Source organism: Colletes latitarsis, chromosome 7, assembly GCF_051014445.1.
Source record: "Colletes latitarsis isolate SP2378_abdomen chromosome 7, iyColLati1, whole genome shotgun sequence".
NCBI lineage: Eukaryota > Metazoa > Arthropoda > Insecta > Hymenoptera > Colletidae > Colletes > Colletes latitarsis.
The window spans coordinates 10,053,341-10,077,658 of NC_135140.1; the positions used below are offsets into that span (position 1 = coordinate 10,053,341).

Consider the following 24,318-nt stretch of genomic DNA (forward strand, 5'->3'; position numbering starts at 1 on the left):
TTTTCCGTGTTTGACGGAAGATGTAGCCAATACTATTTCGTAAAAGTCACCAGCTTCTTTTGCCTAGTTTCAAAACTACCGCAATAACTAAGGTAAGCGTAATAACAAAAATTATTGTATTTTGTTTGTAGAAGAATACAAGTTATTCGTCAACTTCCATATTGTAGATTCTCGTTTAATGCAAACATTTAATTTTTTTTGTTTTAAATATATTTCATAGAAACGATTTCTGTCGATAAAAAATAAATATTAATTCATGTTACGGATTTTATTTACGAGAAAATTATTTTTTACAATTAAAATTATTTTAATTTTTTACAAGGAAAATTATATTATTAATGACACAGAGTAACGTATGTTAATCATTTTATATCATAATTTTTTGATACAAATTGAACAAGGGTTCAATTAAACAAACTACATATTTCTATACAATGATATAGAAATTATTCGTGACAAGGTGAATTAAATTGTTGACTCCCGATCTTGTTTCTATATAAACATACATAGATTTAATTATACAATCATGTTCATGCTCAATTCTGGAGAGAAAATGAAATCGGAAAATACTTCATGTAATTACGATATTATTTATTATAAAATCAATAATATTAAAAACCCATGTTATTATACGCTCGATCTAAGAAACAAATTGTAATTATGTCAGTAACATAGAACTGAAAATCAACACTTGTTGTTAATCAGAATCTGTTTAGTAGAGACATATTCAATTTTCAAGTCTAAGTTTTATTTGGATTCTAATTTCTTCAAACCTATTGATTTCTATCTTCGAATTTTAATTTTCTGAAAGATGCAGCAACAAAATAAACGAAAATACATGTATATATTAATACAAAAATACTAATATAGAGATTATCATCTACAATTGTGTCTTATGCGTGCATAAAATTTAAGACAAATACAATAAAAACTTCACAATGACAGGTGTGATATTTGGAAACTTTCAAATGTATGGAAATATTTTATAAACAAAAGATTTCTGTTAGCTGCAGATCCTTTGTTTCAATGGAAGATCGCTATCTGAATCGCTAGATTCGTTAGTAACGGTAGGTTCGTCATCAGAGGACGGATAATTTTCCGTTTCCTTTACTTCTACTTTCTGAATTTTTTTAGTCTACAAAAATAAAAATGTTATCGATCGCAATGATAATAAGTAGGAAAAATAAAAAAATAAGGCAAGGTAATTAAATTACTATACCTTTTTACCACTTTTAGCAGGTCTTTTAGCCATATTAATTTTTGGAACATACTTATCGGCTACCCCTTCTACCCGTCTAATATCAAAATCTTGATCTACTTTAGTTACTGTTTGTAATCTTTGTTCCTCCGATGTTACATATAAATCGTCTGGTTGGTGATAGCTGTTATGCACTTCGTACGCTTTTTTACTGCAAAATAATGCAGCGCATACTGTACATTTTATTAAGTCTTCTGGAACAGCTTCCCTTTCTTCCTATTATACAAATAAAATCAAACGCACAAATATAACACAACTATTGTAACGATTTTTTAATATAAAAATTTCTTATAATCTTTATTTATATTGCCTTACTTGAGTATGAGCTCGTTCCAAATGTTGCTGTAGATTGAATTTTATAATATACTCAGCACCGCATAAATGACAGTAATATACACTGAGAGCATCGTTCATAGAGTTTACTTTGATTTTATTGCTAGGAGGCGGTGTTGCAATCGGTTGGAAAAGATGTACCATTCTACAAATAGCATTTGAATATAATTTAATAATATTGTGCAAAAAATAACTGTTGAAAAAAAAAATCTTTCATTGTACCTCTTATGTATAGAACGATAATGATAATCTAAAGCTTTTTCGTTATAGAATAATACATCACAATCTTCGCATTTCTTGTGTTGTTCTTTCCTTTCACTTTCGGACGAATCGTGCGACGCCTGATGATTATCCCTGTGCGTCTAAATTAAACAATAAACAGCTTAGAAAGTTAAGATAACAAAAACTAGAATCTGTAAGGGCAACACGTACTTTTAAAGGAAACTGCATTCCACAATAATGGCAATAAAATTTTGTCGGTGAATTTGGATGAACTTTAAATCTATGCCTTATTGTTGCAGTGATCGAATCAAATGTTTGTCCGCACATATCACACTGGGTGTCTGCTTTTTTGTTGGTTTTCACAATTCTGCCACGAGTATCTATTTCTTTGTTGGCATGCTTTCTGCATAAAGTATTTCACTTTTTATATACAATAAAATTTCTTATTAAAATAGTGCTTTATTTGTTAATTACAGTTTTCCAAATAAATTTACTTTTTTCTTTTCTTTCTGTTGTTTATTCTAAAAATAAATGGGTCGATCAAAGTTTAAAAGGTGAATAAAAATTTCAATATTATAATGCGTATTTGTACTCAATAAAATATCATGGCCTTCAAAACTTTACAATTTTTATGGTTCGACTTACAGTCATTCGACTTTCCCATGATCAAAGTTTACATTACATGATCATGCAATTAATATTTGAAAAATTCAATGCTAATTGAATATTTTACTTGGTATGCAAATTTTAGTAGTTAATTGAAATTTTACCTGTAAATAGTTTTTTAATTAAAAGGATACAAAACAGCGGAAGTGACTCAGATTTTCTAAAGAAAATTAATTTGTAAGAAACTACAATTTTTATAAATACACATGCAATATGACAAGTTATGAAAATCTGTCAAATATGTTTTATTATTTTTTAATAATAAATACGATATTCAAATTGAATTATAGTCACATATTATATGTAATTTATGTATCAAATTCTACTAGACTTTTATATTTAACCTTGTTTGAGAAAAATTGTATTTCTGGAAGTGATAATATGTTTCTTTTTCATCCAGATTGTGTTACTATTGTTAAATGCATTTTTCGTAATACTTGTCTATTTATAAATAATATATACATGTACTAACTTAAGTAATTGTTCAAAAATATTGATATTTATTTTGACTAAACGGATATTCATCAGGTACATATGCACATAATGAAAACTCAAATCCACATCTTTACCAACCCATTATTGGTTGATTTTGTATTTATAAACATTGATCATGTCGTAACTTATTATTATATTGTTCCAGTTGTCGTCCTTACTATCAATTTAGTCTTTGTTAGCTTATGCTATAGATACGCTAGTCAAGAATATATGGAATATAAATCTGGAAGATGCAGCTAATAATCTTTGTATTAGTACAAATTCTTCACATAATAGATGATAATTAGATACATTCGAATCAGAAATTAAATAATAGGAAATCGTTTCTTCTAACTTAAATGGATCATAGCACTTAAACTTTCTATTAGAAAGTCTTACTAGAAAATATATCTTTGTTTACTAGAAGCATGTTACAATACAACAGATCTCATATTGGAAGTTATAATTTCAAACACAAACATGCAAAATTTGATAGATTAATTCCCTAATCAAGTGCATGTGTGCCTAATGAATTTCCAGAATCGTTTTTGTTTTGAATAAAGATCTATTTACAAGAATTTTAATCTGTTCCCAATTTACTTTTTTTATAAAGAATCTTCAAAACTAAATAATCCTATTTTGAACAGTGTATTCTGTAACATTTAAAATCATAAATATAATAAGGTATAATTTCGTAATTTTCATTACGAAAGCGGTTTTATATACAAATTCTTGTATTTCTTATTTAATCGTATTTTTTTTAAATAAACGGTCAAAAAATTATTTTAAACGATGTTTAACATAATATTTAAACAAAATTTAGCTTCGAAATAAATTATATAAAAATTATTTACTTGCTACAAGTAATCTGAACTTTATTTTTATTTTAATAATTATTTATCGTTGTTTGTTATCATTATTTTAATAACTCAGAAATTGAAACAATTGAAATAATAGCGCGAACAATTGAACTCTATTGGTAATATAGCCAACTGTTTTGATTAGGGTATAAGCTACTTGATAAATTTTTTGTTCAGTTCACGTCTGATGCTTAAAGATTGTATATTAGAATAAACAGAAAAATATGATCTTGCATTAAATGATTTGTATTTCGTGAAATTGTTTGTTTCGTTCTAAATTAAGGTCAAAAGAAATAACTTTTATTAGTACCTAAAGTGTGCCTGCAAGGCTTCCTTGGATTCTAATTTCGAGTCGCACAAAACACACTTGTTCTGCCTTTTAGCACTCATTTAAGCGCGAAGTTTTATTTCGAAAAAACCATCAGAAATTTACCGGACGTTTCTACGCCAGATAACTATAATATATAAATTTCTCCCACCGTACAATCCAAATCGCAATAAATGTGCTCGACCAGTCACGAATCGTGATGATACAATTCCCGTTCTTTTAGAACATTATTGTTTTTCAATGTACGTCATTTGTTCGCGAATAAACTTTAAAAATTTCTTACAACGCACGTCCGTAAAGAAAAATCAGTTTTCGGCCATTTTATTATGTTGAAAGTCGCGCCACCTATCGTCTACCAATGCAAAAAGAATAAAACAGCTTTATTTACAAGGAATTTGTATTCTGCTAAATTTAATTTCTAAAATAAGCAGACGAAACCATTAATCGATTTCAACATAAATACGAAATTTGCCTTGGATTAAAAAAAGTTTGAGATACATAAATACAGGTATATAAAATACATATGTATTTTTTCTTATTCGTCTTTCGAAATACATACTTATATATGTTTCAAATAAAATAAAATATTAAAGAATGCATAATATGAGTAAGACGCTTGGGCAGAATTTTATACGAATGTTGGTGGAAATAGAAGAAACCGTAATAAACGAGAATTAAATTTCTTGTTAATTATTTGTATCTTAATCGATAATCTAATGAGTTGAAAGTATAATATTAGTACTAATATGTACAATCGAGGAAAAGATATAGACGCAATATTTAAAAATAGATCATCTTTAGAAGAGAAATATTAACCACTCGATTTAATTCTCATACACTTTTTTTTAAAGTAAAATACAGTAGTTTGCTCTGCTCGCGCAGTATGACCAAGTTTTTCCCCTTCGTGTATACAAATCAAAATGGTTTTTTGCCACTCTAAGAATAAGTCACCAGTTTCACTAAACTCTTTCAGACAGACACTTTTTTCCTTAGAGTAGTTAGAATCATTTTAACTGGATGTACATACACTATGGATTATAAGTACTGGAACACTTGGCCAAAACGTTGTCAATATTTCGACTAATCTAATTTCATGAAAAGAAGTACAATAATCTTTCTGGTATTAAAAAAGTTTTTTCGAAAGTGGTGTCATAAAAAAATTTGTCAATACCGGCAGTGTACATTAAATTGCTACAATATACTCCATACTTAAAAAATATATGCACACACACATTCTTGTCCTATACATTTATTTGATATTTCATTATGCCTTTTATACTCTTAATGGATGCCTAATATTCAAAAGTAATAAATCTTTAATAAAAATGTAAGTAATTAACGGTGATTAAAAATGTATGTATAAATAATAAAAATAAAAGTTAGAACAAATATACATATATGCGTGTATTTCAAAATAATCTGTGGACTAACTTCCACTTTATCACTTTATTTTTGTACGCTGACCACCTTGATATGCACAGATCTCGAAAATACACAAGGGACTGCTCATGATCTCGCATAATTGATAAAATAGTTGTCGACATATTTATTTCAGACTTTCACCGATTAATGCACACTCGTACTGTGTAAGATTTTACCGAAAATGTTTAAAAGTTTTATACAGGATATTCGGCCACCTCTGAGAAAAATTTTAATGGGAAATTCTAGAGGCCAAAATAAGACGAAAATCAAGAATACCAATTTGTTGATTGAGGCTTCGTTAAAAAGTTATTAACATTTAAAATTTCGTTTCTAGAACGGCAATTTGCGAACACCTGCATGTATGCGATAGTGGTTCTCACTCAACATAAGAAACTCTACTTACTGATATATCGACAGCCTTACAGTTTTGTAAGTGAGAACCACTATCACGCATGCGCAGCTGTTCGCAGATTGTCGTTCTACGGATGGAACTTTAAACGTTAATAACTTGTTAACGAAGCCTCAATCAACAAATTGATATTCTTGATTTTTGTTTTATTTTAGCTTCTAGAATCTCCTACTAAAATTTTTCCCAAGGGTGGCCGAACACCCTGTATATAAATTGTAGAAAATCAAATACTGTTGTTAAGTTGCTTACCATACTTCGATCATTTAAAACATTTCGCAAAATAAAATTGATCTTGAAATCTCCTCGAATAATTGCACTTAAGATAAAGGGATACTATTCATAAAGTACAGCTTTCAAAAACTATAATTTTCATAGTAATAGATTGTTATTTTAGACACAATTAAGTGATACTATTTTTTATCATTCACACCCTGAAAAAGATTAAAGCTGCATGTAGTACATTAACATCGATACTTGTGTGTTTATAAAACCATTAAATAAACAAACATTATTTCAATGTAACTCTTGATTTAGAGTGGACAGTGGTTGGCCATCAGTTACGCCTTGCGCTGCTAATTCGGCTAAAGTTCTATCAAGATAACTTATGTCGGGATAGCCATGGCCGGATGTCGATGGTCCCAATTCAGTTTTATGATGGATTTCATTCCACGTGACTACATCTTCTCTTCCGGTAGTGACTGACCGTCCAATTGTAAATATCAATTTTCGTTCGAAAGCAATTTGTAATAGTCTTAAAACTCTTCGACCTAGACTGTTATCTGGAAGGTAACATACTCGTGGAAAACCTACAGCATAATAGGTTTGCCCAGGATTTGGATGTTCGTTTCCTTGAATTCCGGATGGAATACTGAAATATTATTTCCAATTTATTTCGAAACAGAGTTAGGCAAATTCTATTTCCAAGTAACGTATAAAAATTATTAATTCATATATGTATTCAAACATTATTATCAGTAAATAGATATTTCTTCTACGTGTATTTGTACTTTATCTACGTATTTTTATACGATACAAATATTAAAAAGGTATTTGACATGCACTTACTCGTAAGTTATTTGAATTGTATTTGTATTTGGGAAACCAGGTAAAGCGCGTGGTATCCTTGTCCAATTCATAGTTCCTGGTGGTTGATTTCCTCTTTTCTCTCCATAAATTAAACGACAAACAGGACACTGTATGTACATGGGAGGTTGTTGACAACTCAGCATTGAATTCAAACATGCTAGATGTAGCCTATGTCTACAGCGAGTTAATTCTACTGTCAATGGCTCAGGCATACCAAGGCACACAGGACAAGAATCAGAATCGTCGCTTTCTACTACTTTCACGTACTGTGAAATAACATCTGCTTCAGCTTCTGCGCCTATATAAATTTCATTTCGTATGTAATACTTAAAATCATAAAACTAATTTAAAGAAAAGGCAGCAAATTACCCAAAATGGAATCTTTAAATGCATCGTCGCTGCCCACGCTACTGTCTAATAAATCTACCGAGTTTTCGTGACTCAAATACGTAGAAACAGTATCGACGCTGGGTCTTCGTCCACTTTTTGTACTACTAGAATCTACATCAAGAACATTGTCCCATGTTTTTCTTTTTTGACCAGATTCGATAGTCGTAACTGAATTACTGTTTTCTATACCATGTTTATTACTAAATATGTTGAAGTTGCTGAATATAACACGCGCGATGTTTGTTGGACCATTATCCCCATTTTTTCCCTAATGAAACATAAATCAATTTATAATAATATGTACATATTTCTCTTAACAAACGCTTTTATCTACCTTCTTGTTATTTTTTTTCATATTTCCTGTGGACGACTTTTTATGCGCTGCTTTCGCAGTAGAACTTTTAATAGTCACACATGTGGATTTCTTTCCAGAAATAATCTGTAACTCTTCCAAAGCAACTTTAACTAAAGGATACGGTGCTTGCTGAATACGTCGTATTGGTCTCACATACCCAGTACAGCAACGTACTTGAGTTAAATTGCAAAAATTAATGATATAAGGAAAACCTAAATACGTCTTAGAAACGTCGATAGTTTTATCACCCTAAAATAAAGAAAAAATAAAATAAAATTTACAATTACAGAAAGTATCCCATGATGAAAATTGTATTACACAATGAAATATTTACTCTTGCCCATGCTTCTTCTATAAAACACTGTACTTCCATATCATATGTATGCCAATCGTCAGTATCGCCAGCCCATTCCCATTTGGCTCCTTTCCCAGCTGGCGAACTTGGAAGGTAAAACTTCCTTCTGACATTATGTGTTTCATCTCCATCCTCGCTACATTGCATTTTAGTTTTCAAATTTATGTAATACCTGTTTCAAATATTAGCAACATGAGTACATAGCTCTCGGATTCTCGTTATTTTATAGTATCAAACATAAAAAGTCATTAGTTATAAACAAAAGAAATGCTATTATTGACTGTCAAGGATAAACAAAAGTATCATGAAATTTATGGGAGGTACATATAACAAAAAAAAACAAACAATTCTAACTGGTAGATATAAATTAGTGAATAATACTTTGTAACTAAAATGTAAGAATTATGATTTCTTCAATGTTTTATGTTTTATTATATTAAAACGATATTTGAAATCGAACCTATCCAAATTTGGGTCGGCATCGTTAAGAAAGACCCGTGTAAGTTTCTTGCAATATGCCCTCTCGAGATGTTGCGATACTGCAGGACTATAGGGCCTCCATCGTCCGTGACGATTTTCCCATTCCCAAACGACCACAGCATGACCATGTTCCTGCCCCTGGGCGTTCATTTCCTTGCTCAGGAATTTTACACGCACGCATGACACAAGCTTGCGAAGCGGGAACGTGGGAACATTTTCGAGTCATCCACGGTCGCTAGAATTTACTTTTTTACGCGTATTACTGCGTTTACAACGATACTCTACTTCTGTTCAACGAAAAGTATAATAGCTGAGTATCATGTGGCACCGAGACTTAGAAAGAATCGAGAGAAAAGCATGTTAACAGCAACGTCACTCCGAATCGTTTTGTTTGCGATGAAAATTATGAAACACAAGTTCGCACGGATACGAAATGCGCGCATACACACATAAAATGCGAGCACCGTACGCGCACATCACCCATACATGGTGTGTGCGTGTGTGTGTGTGTGGGTGTATAGTATAGAGCAGCGTAAAAAAACTCGCTGTACTACACACTCCAGGCTCCATGAAATGTACTAGTGCATGGGACATTAACCAGACGTCGCACGTAGATACCTAATTCATTCTCAAAGATGGCAGCTACCACATTTGTTTCACTGGCCAACATGGGTGGATGCAGTTGGCAGTGTGACCAACTTTGACATAATTGAGTGCATCGTTGTCGACACTAGAAACGACGAACTTCCTTAGTGTCTAACGGAGACGTGGGAATAACAGACATATACTGCCGCACGAGCCACGTGTACGTGAGCTCGGCACTTCGCGCAACTTCGGGAAATCGAGAAAGAAGGAGAGTGTCAGCCTTTCCTTCTTGCTCTTGTAACAGCTAAAATTCGACCTCACGACAATTGGCATACAATTCCAAAAAGGAAAGGCTCACACTCGCCTTCTTTCTCGATTTCCCGAAGTTGCGCAAAGTGTCGAGCTCACGTACACGTGGCTCGTGCGGCAGTATATGTCTGTTATTCCCACCTCTCCGTTAGACACTAAGGAAGTTCGTCGTTTCTAGTGTCGACAACGATGCATTCAATTATGCCAAAACTGGCCACACTGGGCTACACTAATGCCAATCTGGTAACAATGCTGCCAACCAGCTTTATCAGGTATAACACCGGAACTCTGAATTATCTGGCTACACTGGTGACTGGTGGGGATTCCCACAATGGGATGGCCCCAAGGAGTAATCAGTCATTGAGTCATTTTACACGTAAGTGCGTTTAATAGATAAGTTTTATCGTATCTAAGAAAAAGTCTAAGAAAATAAAAAATGGGTATTTTTGGTTTGACAAGTTACATAAACAAGAGTTACGATTGGTATTTTAAATATTTTGAATTGCATGATACATATTTAGTGATCGATGGTAATAATATTTGTTGTCAATTATATGTGGATGCAAATTGTAATTCTGATTATAGTGGTGATTATGATGAATATGCTGAGTGCACGTCTGATTTCTTTAATGCTTTATTAAAATGTAAAGTAACACCATTAGTTATACTTGATGGTGGTTACAGTGATATGAAGCTACAAACAATCATAAAGAGGAACAAAGATAAAAATCATAAGGCATGTAATTTTATACCTTACAAGCAACAGGTTTTTACTCCTTTAATGATCCTGTCAGTTTTTAGAGACATTATGAAAAAGCTGAATATTCGGTTTGTACAATGTTTATTTGATGCTGATAATAGTATAGCTGCAGTAGCAAAGGCATTGAATTGTCCTGTACTAAGTTTAGATTCTGATTTTTATCTGTATGGAATTGAATATATACAGTTCGATACATTAAGTGATTGTATAATCAGGAATACAACTACAGAAAATTATAGAATGCCATGTAAAATTTATAGAATCAAACACTTATTGAATGCTTTCGAAGGATTAAACCAATGTATGTTACCATTGGCTGCAGTATTGCTAGGGAATGACATTGCAGACCATAATTTGTTTAAAAACTTCTTCAATCGTTTTGAATTACCACACAGAGTATATAACAAATTTGAACATCACCAATTACTTATAGAAGTAACTTTTAATTGGTTGAGTAAATGTACCTTGGAGGAAGCAATTACTGAAATTTTAAATACAATATCTGAACCAATGCAACAAGAAGTGTTAAATATAATAGAAGTCAATGTGAATAATTATACAAATCCTTCTGCAGAAATGCTTGTTCCATTGGGATTCCCAGAAAAATATAATATTCAGGGGCTTAATGACTCTGTGAATAAAAACCTTGAAAAAATTGAAAAAGGAGAAGAAAACATAGATAAAATAATGAACAAATATAAGAAATTGAAATCAGTCAGTGAAACAATTATTAACAATTTACCTACATGGTTCATAAATGAATTTTATACAGGCAGATATCCAGGATATTTTATCCATTTGTCAATTTTTCAACTATTTATTTGCCCGCTACAAATAGACAATTTTCAAAATCCTTCGAGCGCTGTAATAAGTTTACCAATTCTTAGAGTTATATTTGGGCTTCTAAACTTTGAAACAAACAATGAAATAGCTACTATGAGATATATGATTAGAAATCAAAACAATGAGCTTGCATGGCATGAATTAGAAGGAATTAATACTATACCTCCATCTAATCTTAGAAAAACTACATTGATTGTAAAAACAGAAATTTTAAATAACACTTTAGGAATTACGAATACAGAGTGCCTTAATGAACTTCTACCAGAATGGAGGTTGTATATTGCTTGCATGAAATATTGGAAGGAACACCAAACCCTATTTAAATCATATAAACATTTTATATACGCTATGCTTCTTTGTATATTTTCCAGTATAATAAATTTAAAGATTGGAAAAATTCGTTCTTTGCAAAATTTTGCAATGATACATAGTAAACTAATTCAGGCTATAAAGAAGAAGAGAGAAACAAATGATTCATCCGAAAGCTATGAATTTGAGTATAAGCAATGTGATTTAAAAAATACTATGATTATTGATGCCTACAATAATATTAAGCTTAGTGATTGTTTACTAGCAGCACCATTTTTTATTTCTCATTCTCAAATCTCTCCATACCCGTATAATAGAAATATTATTCATGCATTTGCAGAATTCCAAAATTGTTTGAAATTGATTATGGACTTGAATGCGCTCTTAGATTACCCTTATCTGCAGCCGAACGTTGCTAATTTGTTTAACGGTACTCTTTTATATAACTTGTATAATAATTTACAAACTCGCAACAATATCAGAGAATACATCAACACCATTCTTCAAAATTCACAGAGTCTCTTAATGTTATTTGATATACTTTTGTTGAAAATAGAACCTTTGTTCACATTGGACAACTAAGATATTTACTGAAGAATAATTAACCCTTTGAATTGCGAAACAATTATTAAAGAAGCTATTAATATAAAAGCAATTCTTCCGTACCTGCATGTAATGATGGGATTCAAGAAGGAATAAGAAATTATAAAAGAATAATTTGCTATAACTATACAATATATGTATATATTATGTAATATAAAGATTAATATAACAATAAAAAAATCTATAAATTTATGGTTGTGTTTCTTTATTATATCCTCAATTAGTTTTAATGACAGTAAAATTATATGTATTCCAGCAAATAACTCATTTAAAAACTGTCGATTGTTTAGTGCTCTAGCTTAGAAGGTTTACTTTTAATAAAAAGATATATTATATTGCAAAATAAGAATAATTCTTCCTATAATATTTCATTTTTCTTAAAAGACTTATTAAAAGATGTATCGTGAAATAAAAAATGTTTTTCCCATAATATTTTTTTGTTCTTCAAAGAGCTTGTGGACCCCCCTCCCCCTCCTCCCATCCCTCCACTAATGTCTACGCGGACTTCAATTTGAGAAATGCTACTCTAAATTGAGCATCTAGTCCTTTATTTCATATAATCGTGATATTTATTGTTTAAAATCATTTCAGAGCCAACATATCCAATGTGGTTAAATTTCTTTTTTTAGGACACTACTACGTCATTGTGTTAATAAAAATATTTCTATTTTAAACAATGTTATTGATTTTAATATCTTGTGAAAAATGTATTTGCTAATTGCAAAATATTTACCTCTTCAATTCAAACAATCTGTTTGTCTGACTTTGTCCATTTGTCATTAAAAGGAATGAGGATATTCTAGATGATCAAGTTAAAGAAGACTCTCAGTATATATATGTATATTTTTCGTTATGAATAATTGCTTCGATAGATATTTAGAATCAAATTCACAAGCTCTAGTTATACAAAACAGCGATTCACACCATATAAAACGATGAATTGATTTGCCACGATTTCGTTATCTTTTTTCCCCCTTTGCAATACATGAAATCCGCCAAATGGTTAATCGAGGCACCTAAAAGTACGATACTCTGCATTATCATTGGCCTTAGGCATATAAACATCGCTACCATACCTAAATCATTGATTACATTCGATTTCTATTAATAAAATTAAAGGACTTGTACTAGTTAATTCAAATTGAAAATTATACACTACTTGAGTAATGATGCGACGGTTACATTCTATCGCAGCTATACGACGTAAAGACTACCGTTGACATCGTGATTAAGATCTCAAATAAAACTGTAGATTCTCTATTAGTGGACAGAATAGTTGTTATTTAACACAAACAAAGAAATAATACTGGCAAAGTTGAGAAAATTTTATTCGTAAATGACAAAACAAATTTTAGATTCATTCGTAAATGAGCTTTGTCCGTGGTTTCAATCGCTTAAATGTGTGTTTAAAAAAAATCTGTTAACACGTTCGTCGCCCATATTTGAGCTATTGCTTCACGAAGCATAGCTGGGTGACGCGGCGACGAACGTGTTACTGGATTTTAATTCACGAATGAATTTTCAATCGAAACGTGAACGGAAATTATTTTACGAATAAATCTAAAATTTTCATTTGTTACTCGTAAATAAAATTTGCCAAACCCTGAATGCTGAGAAGCATTTTGCTTTCGCGTTCCAAGTATTATTCTAACAGAAGTGCGAAACATGCAAAAAATAATAAACTCCCTTTATCAAGCATTCTCATGTCTTATATAATAAATAATTATATCAGAAGCTACCGCTAATACCCGAGCAGTCTCTTCAATTCCCTCATTATTATGTTATTGTAAATTAGCATGCTTCTTCATCGTTTCTGAAAAAACATTACTAACTTTCTATAAGGAGTTAGCAAAACATGAATTTTCTTTTGTCTCTGCAGTTTGTAAATTTGCATACGAATCGTCCAAAGATGATTGTTTTTTATCTAAATTGCAAGGAAACAGAGAAACAAGGCATCAGTCAATATTATATAAAAACTAATAAATTTTCGAATAGTTGAAAATATTTAAGCACTTTTTTGTTGATAAAAACAGCGAAATATTAGTTTTATGGCACTTCATATGTATCATATGTTATTTAATAAGATTATTTGTTTTTTAATTTTGAAATATCTATAATAATCTTTATAACGAAATAGTGTTGTATTTATTAATGCCATTGATAATATATACAATGTTTGAGAAATTATATAATGTCGAAATAAATGAATGGGATTGAGGACAATAAATTATATAACCTCGAAATAAATGAATGGGATTGAGGACAATAAGTAAACAAAATAATATAAATATTAAAATGTTGATAGACAAAGAGCTTGTAAGTCTTACATTCCAAATATAAAACATAGTATGAACATATAAAAATGTTACTTGTGTCGTTTGAAGAAACAAGAAACAAAATTTAAATAAAAAGCTTTTTTTGGTAGAATACATGAAAAGATAATGTTCAACTGTTCAAGAACATAAGGTTTTTTAGATTTTGCGCAATAGCTGTGCACTCAGTTTTTATCCAATTCCCGGTGGTTCGAATAAAATATTAGTATCATATTTCGACGATCCACGTACAAATCTATAAACCTATAGAAATCGAGAAAGATCAGTATTTCGATAACTTTTTAAGGAAAATAAACGACGTCCTCTCTTACGACGACTAAAATTCGTTATCAACTATTCTTATTTACTATTAATACGTTCATAAAACAGAAGGTATGGCGTGGCACATAAAACTTCGATCAAAGATATGCTTTCAACTACGTTATCTGAAGTATACAGCCATTGATCCAATTTATTTCCTCGTCTGTAACAAACAAAATGCCCAGAATCAACAGGTCCACGATGTTCCACGATCGCGCGCAGTTGAAACTTGTATTTATCCGTTAATGTTGCACGATTAGCGAGCAACATAGTTGCTTCAGGTTCACCCTGTTGAATATATATTCCATTTTCAATATACACGAAGCATAAAAATACATTTATTAATGTAAGATATGTGCACCTTACCCGTGCATTTCGTTTTTTAGTTTCTGTGAAAGTATAAGGATCCAATATTAATATTTGAGGAAATTTTACTGGATCGTCTCTCTTAATTGGTGTTCCAGAATTACTCCACGTAGTTCTCGATATATGTAAACACAAACACTTAGGAAGTTTGCCAAGAGTTAAGGTTTTGGTGGATAAACAACGCGTTTCACATCCATCGCACAACACATCCTGAATAACTTCGCTAGTTACAAAACGCGTTAATAGTTCTTCCAATGTATAATGTGACCTAATATGTGGTCCCAGAGGCGGCAAAGCTAACGAAACTGTTTCGAGTTTGTCGTAATGAACAGCAGACTGTAAGAAATATTTACATTTATTCCATATAATAAAATGCGGTACAAGATCATCTAAACAAAGAACTGACCTTCCATTTACAGTTACTACATTGTAATTGACTAGTTAATAAACCCGAAAATGGATGAGCTTCTATGGACATTGATGAAGAATTAGAAACAGGTATGGCACATAAAGAGTTCCACAATCTAAACGATTCTTTATTCTCTCCAGCTCCGATATTCTTTGAAAGCAGTTCTGAAGATCTGGCAAGGATCATACCAGGCTTATTATACGCGATAGGAATACTCGATATCGACGGTGTTGAAGACATTACATGATTGTTACAATTTCTATCAAATCCGTTTGGAGTATTAGGATTTCTATTGACAGATACAATATCGTTGCAAGATACGCTTCTAAAGGATAAGGAATTGCTCAAGTTTGTTGCATCTACCACCATCGTTGGACTTTGCAATAAAGCATCGGACAAGCAACCTTTCTGAAATGATTTTCGTCAACAATTCTTAATTGTTCGCAATACGTATAACTTCTATTTAATAACTTCTGTTTATGAAGAGCATACCCTATTTACAGGTTGAATTTCTGCTTGCAATGCATTAAGTACAACGTGAAATAGTTCGTGCGCGTCTTGATGGCCTGGTGCAAAATTCCACAGATTACCAAGGGATGAAATTATTTCGATTGGTGTTACATCACCATACAGATCCTCTGCATACCCATTGATTTCTAACAAACCAAATTCTATCTATTAGTATCAGTGTGTTGTATCGTGAGCTGATAAACCTTTATATTTTTCTTATATTTTCTAGTTCGATATACAGATTATTATTATATTAATTATATAATTTGGATTAATGTTATATAAGTTTTTAATAGAAAAAAATTACGACATACTTTCGAAAACAGAGAGCAAAGTCGAAATGAAAGTAACTTTGCCATTTTTCTCGCACTGTTCTTTTAACCATCCAACAAATATTGGACACGCAGCTAAAGCTTGTAAAAGGGAATTTAGAAAGCAAGTATACCCTAAATTGTTGATTCCTATGATTTTTCCTAAAAAAAGATTCGGACAATAATGAAACACTTTCCACCAGTAGAGAAATGAAATATTTCTTTCCACAATTTGTACAGATCAAAGACACTTATGATGTACCTTTTTTTCTAGGTTTAGGAGAAGGACCCCATAAAATAAATGCTGCAACAGCTATTGCAAATCCTACGCTAGCAAACACAGCAATTTTTTCCACGTCCATGTTTTTAGAATGTACGCGAAGGTCTTGTATTTCTTTCAACCTTTTGCAAAAGCTAACCTACGTGTCAATACAAGGAACAAACACAATTGCTCTCAAATGTGCACATAATTCCTTCGCTAACAACCAACAATTTACAGCGTAAAGGTGTTAGTTATTCATTACTTCGTTCCAAATGAACAGGTCGGGAACAAAATTTTTGTAAACAAGTCAGTCATACTTCCTACATTGCGTAAAAAGGGCAATAATTCAATAATACGGTCAAATTTATTTGCAAGGTGAGTTTGAAATTTTCAACGATCCGATTCAAAATGTCTTCGACTTAGTTTACACCGAGCGTATTAAACACGTACTATACAGTACCAAGTATGCTAGCCACAATGATTCTTGCCCTTCTATAATAAAATTACCAGGTCACACTAATCGGTTATTTAATTTGGTTAAGAATAAAATTTTATTATAATTACTGATAACCTACACTACCCTGCCATATCGCCACATTAAGACGATATTTTATAATATAACTAAAGATAGTACAGATTTGATGGCCCGGATAGTTTGCGATACATATTCCGTAAAAATTCACCTTTTTAAGTGAATTTATTAGATCTTGCTAATAGTGCTACATATATAATATTTATCAAACTATATCCAAATTGTAATAAGAGTTGAATAAACCGACGAAATATATTTTTTTTAAAAATTGGTTAAAGATTTAATTAACCTGTAGGGAGCATAGAGTAACTCCCTAATTACTACCGCAGATGGCGCAGTGGACGCCGATGCCAACCGTCGAGATGGAGGTCGGGGTGCTCTAGGGGATTTGTCTCTAGGCACTCCCTGGTCCTCGGCGGGACAACTCTTACAACCCTTACTAGACCCAGAGCTGGAAGCCTGTTTTAAATTTTTCTAAAACGATTTTAAATGCCATTGAAAGTACTATGTAACAATTGTTTATATTCAAATTGATATTAATTCATTTATTTACATTAATCGTAAATTTCATACCTCCCCAACAAATTTCCTTTTCAATATTTATTTATATTTATTCTTTCATACATATAAATGAAAAATAATTTATAGTAAATATAGAAGTTATTTAAATAAAACACAAATGACATCGTTTCTGACTTTGATTGTTTCAAAGTATCGGCTCTAAAGAAAAACTGTTATGAATTTACATGACAGGAGAAGTCGTGACTTTAATCACAGCCGATTTCAGATTCCAGATTCCAGACTGGAATTTCCAGTACCAGCCATGTTAAATGAGAAATAATAAAACTGTGAGAATCTGATTTTGCACTTGATAGAAAGACTATGCAGTATTTGTGCGTCTCTGTCTATTCAGTGCAAAATCGGACTCTCACAGTTTTACTGCCTTTTGCTCAGCATGGCTTGTATTAGAGTAACTAGAGTTGTCTGTCCTTTTATTATTACGCGAAAACGAGTTTCAATTAATACAGTGCGTTTTTAACGTACATGAAAAAGTATTTATACGTAGCAGCTTTTACAACATTTTCAAATAATACCAGTATTCTAATCCAGTATTCATACATGTATTCTATCGTAACGTCACGGTTGGAGCATAGAGTAACATGTTAGTCTGTGACTGAAGTACATATGAAATTGCGTTTGTATATATGTAGAGCAAATGTTAGTAAAAATAAATTTATAGGTTATAATAGAATTTTTAACCTTTTGTAAATATCCTACTACTCGAAATTTATTAAGTTATATTCTATTTTTATTGCGCCGCTAAGGTGCCACGCTCCATTAACGCTAAAAACAAAATAGAAAAAGTAAGTATACTTCTACGGTTTTCATAAACGTTATTTATGCTCTTTTATTGCGAGTTTCGAGTATAAACTTTTATGTTTTGACAGATGCAAAACATAGACGATATTGTTTCCAACTTTAATTGTATCAAAGTATCGGCTCTAAAGAAAGCCTCTCGCGTATTAGATAATCAAAGCAAAATAGGCGGTATTACAATTGGTCCAAATTCGACAGTGATCGAAAACGAGTCAAAGAAATCCAAGAATATAGAAAATGAACAGAATATATGCAATATCAAACCCTCGCAGAAGCCCAGTCAAATGGAGAATAATAAAATCTCTATGCAGAGTGGCATAACATTCTCTATAAAAAAAATCTTTTTAGAAAGTGAATATCAGAGGAAGGAAGAAGTTTGGGTAAGAAGAATATCAAGCAACTGTTATTTCACTTGAAATATGGGCCCAAGAGCCCTTAATGTTATAGAATCCAAAAAGAAAACATTCCATCTTATGCACGTTTAACAAATTTGATAACATATTGCTTTCACGCATTCCTTTACGAAGATCTAGTTTTTCTGTTTTATGTTTCTTTTATTTGATATAAAATTATTAGACTTTATAATAATCAGAAACAACAATTATTCAGCAGTAAATTTTTTACTGTTAAATCTTTGTGGACATCTTATAGATTGGATCCTTTAAAATGAAAGTGGACCTTATTAGTAAATTATAAATATCTAGTAAACATTATATGAAATTTTCATTCAATATTGTACTTGTTCAAAAATAGGAATTGCTTTAGCTTGCTGTAGCTCAGATGCATTTGAATGTTTTTTAGAATAAAAGTATAATTGATTGTTTTATTAATGGACCTGGAAACTTACAAAATGTATTATTTTTGTATTGTTAGAAGGAGATTGAGCGTCACTGCCAGCATATGAAGGAAAGCGGGGAAGCTATAAAAGAGCACATGGAAATATCTCGCTCTCACATGGCCAAAGAACGCGAGCGTAAAAGTAAAGAGAATTATGCATATATATTGGCAGAAGAAAAAATCGTAGAGCAAGAAGAAATACGTAAAAGACTGGAACGGCAAATGGAACTTGAAGAATATAAAAAAAGAATGAAAGAAAAAGAGGATTTAACTAAAAAAATAATGACCTTTAGAAATACGTTTAAAACCAAGTATTATGACATTATAGCTCTCTCTGAAAATTGTAGAGATGAGAGTTCTGTTACTAATGTATTATCTTCTTACACTGTGAAATTACAAGACTTGCATAATCAAATGGAATGCATAAATGAAAAAGTTAAGGTGAGAAATAACGCAGAAAAACATTTTTAAACAAGTAAGATCATAAACATAACTTGTGTATTCTATGCACAGGCAGGGGATGTAACATCCGCCGATTTGAATGTTACAGAAAAAATGGTTGATCTAATCGATGAGATATTGACTACTTTTAAATCGGAAATAGGTGAGTAATTTCTGAGATTTCTTATTTTCCGTAACTTCAATGAAAATGTGATATGTTTAATTTTTATATATTTTAGAAAGGATAAACTCTCAGTACGAAGCAAATTTAGCTAATATGGAAAGTGCAAAGCAATGCCACGTACAATCCGAAGTTTTACAAACACAAACAATTGACAATACTGAAAATAATTGTGAGGTAATTGCTCCTGTATTGACGAGCATTAGCGATATTCAAAATAATGAAGACAAACACGAAGGTAAAGGATTACAAAAAAATATACAAATAACAGACAGTTCAATCCCTTTAAATGTCCCTTCAAATAAAGAAAGATGAATAGACATTTTGTTTATTTTCTATTAAATCGTCTATTAAGTCAATCTAAGTACTTCATTATTGAAATCTACGATCACATAAAAAAGAAAAAAGAAACATTGATCTATGTAAAAATTCATGATGACTTCTGAGTCAGAATGATTTCAGCTAAAAAAAATTTGTTATTTATAATAGCTTCTTAAGTGTAATTTTTGCGTGATAGATTTTTCTATAGCTGCAATAGTTCAAGAAGTAATAAATACACGATAAATACATTTTGTTTCTGTTGTCAGATCATTTGTACGAATATGTCGATAAGGAATTTTTACAAATATACTTGAATAGCCAACAATGTTTGGAGAATTATGCAAAGAGCTATCAGGAACTTCTACAGTCTGCGAGTATGAAAAAGTTTAGATTCGAATGTCAGAAAGCGATAAATATACCTGTAAATGCAATCTCTAGTTTTGATGAACGGCATCTTAGAGATAAATACGACAGATTACATAATCTTCTAATAGGAAAATCATCGCCAAATATCAATCAACATCCGGAGGGGCCAGCTTTTTGCAAAGATGTTTTGGCCAAAAAAATAGTCGTACGTAATTTCATATAGTTTTCATACCGTTTGTATTAAGGGAGGTCATACTTTTAAGCCCACGAAAAAAAAGAATATTTTCAAGAATTCATTACAAGAAAACCAAAGATAATTTTATTAGCTAAACATGTGCCAAATTTTATGAAAAGATTACCGTGTTGTTGACAGTAATTTCGTTAATTTTTGGAATTTTCTACTGAAACTTTGACGGAACATTTCCTATACTATACAAACGTGTACAGTTGAATATGCTAATAAAAAAAATCGATTTTCTGACCCCCGTAAAAATGTGTCCTCTCTTAAAGCATGTACAGCGAACTGTACCGTATGTAATATATATTTTTCAACAGAACCAAGGTGAAACGTTAGTTTCGAGTAAACCAAAAATGGCATTTCCAATAGCCGCGATAATCGTAGCACTTTGGAACGATCATTCTGATTTCGGCGATTTGATTTTGTCACATTTTCATATCGCTTGTCCGTTTACGGTTCCTGTGTTTCTACCGAAAATGGCGGACCAATCGAATGAAAATTATTACAAGTCATTGGGATATAAATATAACGATGATGGTACGGTCGAGAAGTACGAAAAATTTGTGAAAAGAATGTCTGGTTTAATGAGATTATATGCTTCTATTACTATCACATCGCAAAGAAAAGGCATTAATAAAACTAATCCACACGGACTTCAAAATGCGTGGCGATGGCTAGCCGCTGTTTTAAATATCGGTAATTAAGCTGCAGGAAAACATAAATAATTATGTTGTATTATCATTGATATATATAATGTTATTTCAGAACCACAGATAGATGTAACGGATCTTTGTGCAACCCTTTTATTGGACATGCTGGAAGTGGCGGGGGCTGCACTGTGGACCGCATACCCAAATCAGTTTCATAAATTATTGATTTTATTGTCGGAAGAATATTGTCCACACATGCAAAGTGTGGGATGTATCGGTGGTGGGCCATTGGTACGGCTCAACGAATTTTTGAAGAATAGTTTAACGAAAGGTTTTATACCACCGCCCGACGGTCAACTTCCCCCAAATTTCTGGTGATCTTGATTTCGCTTAACCTTTTCTTGATTTACATTAGATATCTCTTCTTTACAAGAGATTTTTGATAACGTTTTACGTTTACGCGTTGGACAAACTATTTTCGAACCGATCTGTTGTAGATTTTAATAGTCTTTGAAGAGAAATTGTTTCTGACTAATTTGTATATACAGGAAGTACTTGATTATCGTACTTATAAAAACTGCGCAATGGACAAGAAACGTAATAAATTTAAAAAAAAAAATTGAATGTTTTGATTGTGTATGCCTATGTATGTGTAATGTAATAGAAATAACCTTTAATAGTATGGTATGCTTGCAACTACAGACTTTCTATTGTTCTTCATGAATGATCGTAATACTATCCATCCCATTCCCTATTTTAAATTGTATTTAAAATGATAAGCTGTGATTTGTTTTACTGAACATCTGTAAATTGAATAAAAAACCGTGATTTATTGCATACAAAAATTGCATCATGGAAACGGAAATTTGTTTCTATATTCATTTTCCTCCTCTTGAAAGTTTCAACCGTCTACCTATCACAGAGATATTAATCGAATATTTATTTCCGGTTCTATTTGTAACATAGAAGTATCTATTCATTCGTTTATAAGGCCGTTTTGTAAAAACGAAATATTAAATTTTTCTTTAGAAAACCGTCTGGTAAGTATATTGTAAAATACAAATATTAACATTTAAAGTTCCATCCGTACTGAATTTTTTTCTAGAAAATGGGTAGGATTTCGAGGGTATGGCTATTCGCCAAAAATGATTGTAATTGATACCCGCAACCGAAAATAATTTTTCCAGAACGATTTGAAATTTTTCTTTTTCGCCGAAAAATTTAGGCACCTACCCCCTGTCGATTTTTCTTAAAAATACCTTTTTCATTTTTAGTAATTTAGTTTGACGCCCTACAGAAAAGTTGTCTAATACTTTTTTATAGGTACTCATGTGCTCTACTTCAAAAAAAAGTTTCATTCAAACATATTCACTATTGTAGGAGTTGTGACTGTTTGAAAATGGACCATTTTTATGGGGTTTTCCTCGTTTTGCGGGGTCAAGAATCAACTTTTCGGATATTTTTGCGATTTGTACATATTCTCCATCAAAATACGCGTAATTTGCTTTTTTAAACATTAAAATCGTCCAATCCGTTCAAGAGTTATGACATTTTAAAGATTCGCATGAAATTTCGGGGTAACATTTCTGGCCAGAAATTATATTTATGGTAAGGAATTTTTTTCTCGAAACTGAGTAGGATTTCGGGGTTATGTCTGTTGACCAAAAATGCCTGCAATTGACCCTTACAACTAAAAATAATTTTTTCAAGACGATTCGAAAGTCTTTTTTTTCACTCAAAACTTTCAGCACTTACTCGAATTTTTTTCTCGAAAGTGGATAGGATTTTGAAGGTATGTCTATTCACCAAAAATGATTGTAATCGACCCTCGCAACTAAAAATAATTTTTTCAAGACGATTCGAAAGTCTTTTTTTTCACTCAAAACTTTCAGCACTTACTCGAATTTTTTTCTCGAAAGTGGATAGGATTTTGAAGGTATGTCTATTCACCAAAAATGATTGTAATCGACCCTCGCAACTAAAAATATTTTTTCCAGAATGATTTGAAACTTTTTAATTTTCCCGACTTTTTTTCTCGAAAGTGAGTACATTGGTAACAAGTGATATTTATATGTTTTGTAACTTTAAGTATGAAGACAAATTAAATTCCGTGGATCTAGCGCTAATAAAACGGTGCAATTTGCTTCATTTACGCGACATATATTTTGTACGAAATAAAATTCAGTCTTCGCCAGGTTTCTACTTTTGTCCGGATAATTACTTACCGCTATTCTTTGTTCTTGTTTCAAATAACAAACAGCCGAGTCTTGACCGTGAGCGTGAAATTTTCGATTCCGCTTCGCAGCGCAACAGATGCAAATGGAACTTTCTTCCTCGCAGACGCGTGTCCTGGCATTACTTGTGCCAAGGTCATTGATTCCTCCAACAGTTCCGGCTTAGTTTCTGGGCCAGGTTAACCGACACAGGAGAGTTGCCAACGTCGGCCGGAATACCATCGTCAACTACAACATTGACACATCTTGATACGACTGTTTGGAACAGAGGATAGCCAGACAAGCAGAATCGGGAACATTTTTATTCACGAATAACGAATAAAAATTTTAGATTCTAGGTTCTCGATTCTTATGTTATCTAAATATCGATTAAAAGAATCCGACGATAGATTCTAATTTGCAAATAAAAAGTAAAGGGAAGTTGGTTTATAACACGCGATTCTACATGTAGAAATAAGTAAATCGACGTTGTAAAATTATGGGATATGCGTGCGATAAGAGTACGACTTTGACTTCGACACAAGTAGAAAAAGAGAATTATGGTCAGACACCCCAGCCAAATCGTATTCGACCGCACATGTGTATTCGACAAATATTTAAATT

The 24,318-nt window shown here is 31.7% G+C and overlaps 5 protein-coding genes across 9 annotated transcripts; 2 read left to right on the top strand and 3 right to left on the bottom strand.

Moving 5' to 3' along the window:
• Positions 1-570: 570 nt before the first annotated feature.
• LOC143343518 (uncharacterized) lies at positions 571-4,264 on the bottom strand. 3 transcript variants are annotated; one of them, XM_076768495.1, is made up of 6 exons: positions 4,124-4,264; positions 2,024-2,216; positions 1,814-1,953; positions 1,574-1,736; positions 1,220-1,474; positions 571-1,135 (listed from the first exon to the last, which is right to left on the bottom strand). In XM_076768495.1, exons 1-6 carry the CDS (start codon positions 4,201-4,203, stop codon positions 1,004-1,006), a joined length of 963 nt encoding a protein of 320 aa, XP_076624610.1. In that variant the 5' UTR covers positions 4,204-4,264; the 3' UTR covers positions 571-1,003. The 3 variants fall into 3 exon arrangements, with proteins under 3 accessions (XP_076624610.1, XP_076624612.1, XP_076624611.1); XM_076768497.1 differs by lacking the exon at positions 4,124-4,264 and adding an exon at positions 3,053-3,729 and having other exon boundaries at positions 2,024-2,334; XM_076768496.1 differs by lacking the exon at positions 4,124-4,264 and adding an exon at positions 2,459-2,691 and having other exon boundaries at positions 2,024-2,334.
• Positions 4,124-9,321, bottom strand: Dx (deltex E3 ubiquitin ligase). 3 transcript variants are annotated; one of them, XM_076768493.1, is made up of 7 exons: positions 8,619-9,137; positions 8,138-8,330; positions 7,783-8,052; positions 7,428-7,716; positions 7,038-7,356; positions 6,480-6,840; positions 4,124-6,403 (listed from the first exon to the last, which is right to left on the bottom strand). In XM_076768493.1, exons 1-6 carry the CDS (start codon positions 8,786-8,788, stop codon positions 6,486-6,488), a joined length of 1,596 nt encoding a protein of 531 aa, XP_076624608.1. In that variant the 5' UTR covers positions 8,789-9,137; the 3' UTR covers positions 4,124-6,403; positions 6,480-6,485. The 3 variants fall into 3 exon arrangements, with proteins under 3 accessions (XP_076624608.1, XP_076624609.1, XP_076624607.1); XM_076768494.1 differs by lacking the exon at positions 8,619-9,137 and adding an exon at positions 9,257-9,321 and having other exon boundaries at positions 4,124-6,840; XM_076768492.1 differs by having other exon boundaries at positions 4,124-6,840.
• A 594-nt stretch (positions 9,322-9,915) lies between these two features.
• On the top strand, positions 9,916-12,162 carry LOC143343234 (protein asteroid-like). The gene has a single exon (XM_076767913.1). The coding sequence runs from the start codon at positions 9,969-9,971 to the stop codon at positions 12,024-12,026; it is 2,058 nt and encodes a 685-aa protein (XP_076624028.1). The 5' UTR covers positions 9,916-9,968; the 3' UTR covers positions 12,027-12,162.
• On the bottom strand, positions 11,952-17,282 carry Usp30 (ubiquitin specific protease 30). The gene is made up of 7 exons (XM_076767915.1): positions 16,539-17,282; positions 16,280-16,438; positions 15,948-16,111; positions 15,453-15,863; positions 15,047-15,382; positions 14,728-14,968; positions 11,952-14,623 (listed from the first exon to the last, which is right to left on the bottom strand). Exons 1-7 carry the CDS (start codon positions 16,636-16,638, stop codon positions 14,616-14,618), a joined length of 1,419 nt encoding a protein of 472 aa, XP_076624030.1. The 5' UTR covers positions 16,639-17,282; the 3' UTR covers positions 11,952-14,615.
• Positions 17,283-18,061: 779 nt separating this feature from the next.
• Positions 18,062-22,336, top strand: Gle1 (Gle1 RNA export mediator). Its single transcript, XM_076767914.1, has 8 exons — positions 18,062-18,434; positions 18,519-18,827; positions 19,321-19,725; positions 19,798-19,888; positions 19,965-20,144; positions 20,494-20,798; positions 21,149-21,527; positions 21,597-22,336. Exons 2-8 carry the CDS (start codon positions 18,519-18,521, stop codon positions 21,857-21,859), a joined length of 1,932 nt encoding a protein of 643 aa, XP_076624029.1. The 5' UTR covers positions 18,062-18,434; the 3' UTR covers positions 21,860-22,336.
• The last annotated feature ends 1,982 nt before the right edge of the window (positions 22,337-24,318 follow it).